This window comes from Volvox carteri (assembly GCF_000143455.1).
Source record: "Volvox carteri f. nagariensis unplaced genomic scaffold VOLCAscaffold_277, whole genome shotgun sequence".
Taxonomy (NCBI): domain Eukaryota; kingdom Viridiplantae; phylum Chlorophyta; class Chlorophyceae; order Chlamydomonadales; family Volvocaceae; genus Volvox; species Volvox carteri.
Genome location: NW_003307810.1, coordinates 10,321 through 12,271, shown reverse-complemented (window position 1 = coordinate 12,271; position 1,951 = coordinate 10,321). Strand labels below are relative to the sequence as shown.

Genomic DNA, 1,951 nt, shown 5'->3' with positions numbered 1-1,951 from the left:
TTAGAACGTTCTTACACCGTTCTAAGAACGTTCTAAGAACGTTCGTAAGGCATCCGTTTATCTTAAAACCATTCTTTGAAATTCTTTAGCATTCTTTGGGGCCCAGCAGTCTTAGGTATTCTCTTCCATTCTTTGGGGTGTTCTTATTCGTTCTTAGACCAACTTAGTGTTAAAGCATACTTAGCTGCTCTTTGGCCGGTTTTAACCATTCTTATCATAGGGTTGCTAAGTATGGCACTCGTTCTTAAGTCTCATTCTTAAGAAATAAAACCACTCTTTACCATTCTTTAGCATTCTTTAGGGCCAGCAGTCTTATGTATTCTTTTCGTTCTTTGGGGTGTTCTTATACATTCTTAGGCCAACTTATTCATTCTTTGCCTAAAGCATACTTAGCTGCTCTTTGGCCGGTTTTAACCGTTCTTACCATAGGTTCGCTAAGTATGGCACTCATTCTTAAGTCATATTCTCAGGAAATTCTTTTTGCTGCTTACATTCTTAAGCCTTAAAAAATGTGGGATTCTTAAGGGTCATGATGAAAATTCAAACACACGTTTCGACCTCTGCATTCTCACATGCACCTCTATTGGTAGGCGCCCTTTATTAGAGTATCCACATGTAGGTTATTCTTACATTGAAATCCATTTCGCGCATTGTATTGGAATCGAACCTAAGACTGCGATACTATTATACTATAATGTTTCCCTAAACCTATGCTGTAATAAACGACACCTCAACTTAAATTGTTGTCACAGCATCCAAAGGTTCTGTATCTATTCTAAAACGTGTGCGTATACTATGAGCTGCGCCAAGTGCCGTACACGAACATATGTGCGTGTACGACAAACAACTCAACACCTGTTCAGCAACTCAGCTATCAGCCCTGGCCCCTGTACAAAAACCTGGCGTGCAGCCTGACATGGCCACATACCTGCTGCAGCCCACTGCCCAACACCATCCCTGGCTGCTGCAGCTGCATGAAAAACAAGAGGCGCCCCGAGGCCACTGCCATGTTTAGCTGAATCCAAATGGAAGCATCCTTGCTTGCCATGGAGAGGCTGGCAGACTCATGTGTTTTCTACAAGCCCCCACAAGAAGATTTGGGGCTACTGAAACTGTAGCAGTCGCTCACTTGGGCGGACTACTGGCTTTGCGGAAGCGTGGAATTTAGAGTCCTCGCTGAGGCAGGGAGAAGTCCAACCCAGCAACAAGCACTAGCATACATAGACCCGTACGAAACAATCCGAGACAGCGGCAGCGGAGTCTTGAACTCTGAACACCAAGTAGTCATGATACTTAAGTGCCTCACCATGGCACCCCGCCCAGATAGCTTACATCTCGGCCTACCTGCCGGAGATTCCCTACTACGTTCCTGCCGTGATAGGATACTGTCGGTGTATCCTCAGGTGGCAGGTTGGTACAGGAGGGTATCCTCTGGTGGCAAGGTGGTACAGGAGGGTACCCTCCGGTGGCAAGGTGGTACAGGAGGGTATCCTCCGATGGCAGGGTGGTACAGGAGGGTACCCTCCGGTGGCAAGGTGGTACAGGAGGGTACCCTCCGGTGGCAAGGTGGTACAGGAGGGTACCCTCCGGTGGCAGGGTGGTACTGGAGGGTACCCTCCGGTGGCAAGGTGGTACAGGAGGGTACCCTCCAGTGGCAAGGTGGTACAGGAGGGTACCCTCCAGTGGCAAGGTGGTACTGGAGGGTACCCTCCGGTGGCAGGGTGGTACAGGAGGGTACCCTCCGGTGGCAAGGTGGTACAGGAGGGTACCCTCCGATGGCAGGGTGGTACAGGAGGGTACCCTCCGGCGGCAAGGTGGTACAGGAGGGTACCCTCCGGTGGCAAGGTGGTACAGGAGGGTACTCTCCGGTGGCAGGGTGGTACAGGAGGGTACCTTCCGGAGGCAAGGTGGTACATGTACAGGAGGATACTCTCCGGTGGCAGAGTGGTAC

The 1,951-nt window shown here is 50.0% G+C and overlaps 1 protein-coding gene across 1 annotated transcript in view; it reads left to right on the top strand.

Moving 5' to 3' along the window:
* VOLCADRAFT_101001 (uncharacterized protein) overlaps positions 1–1,951 on the top strand; it is a gene marked incomplete at both ends in the record, with an annotated part of 7,642 nt that overhangs the window by 915 nt on the left and 4,776 nt on the right. The window contains one exon of the mRNA XM_002959472.1: positions 1,324–1,936. Coding sequence (XP_002959518.1) covers positions 1,324–1,936 — 613 coding nt within the window. The remainder of the gene's footprint in view (positions 1–1,323; positions 1,937–1,951) is intronic.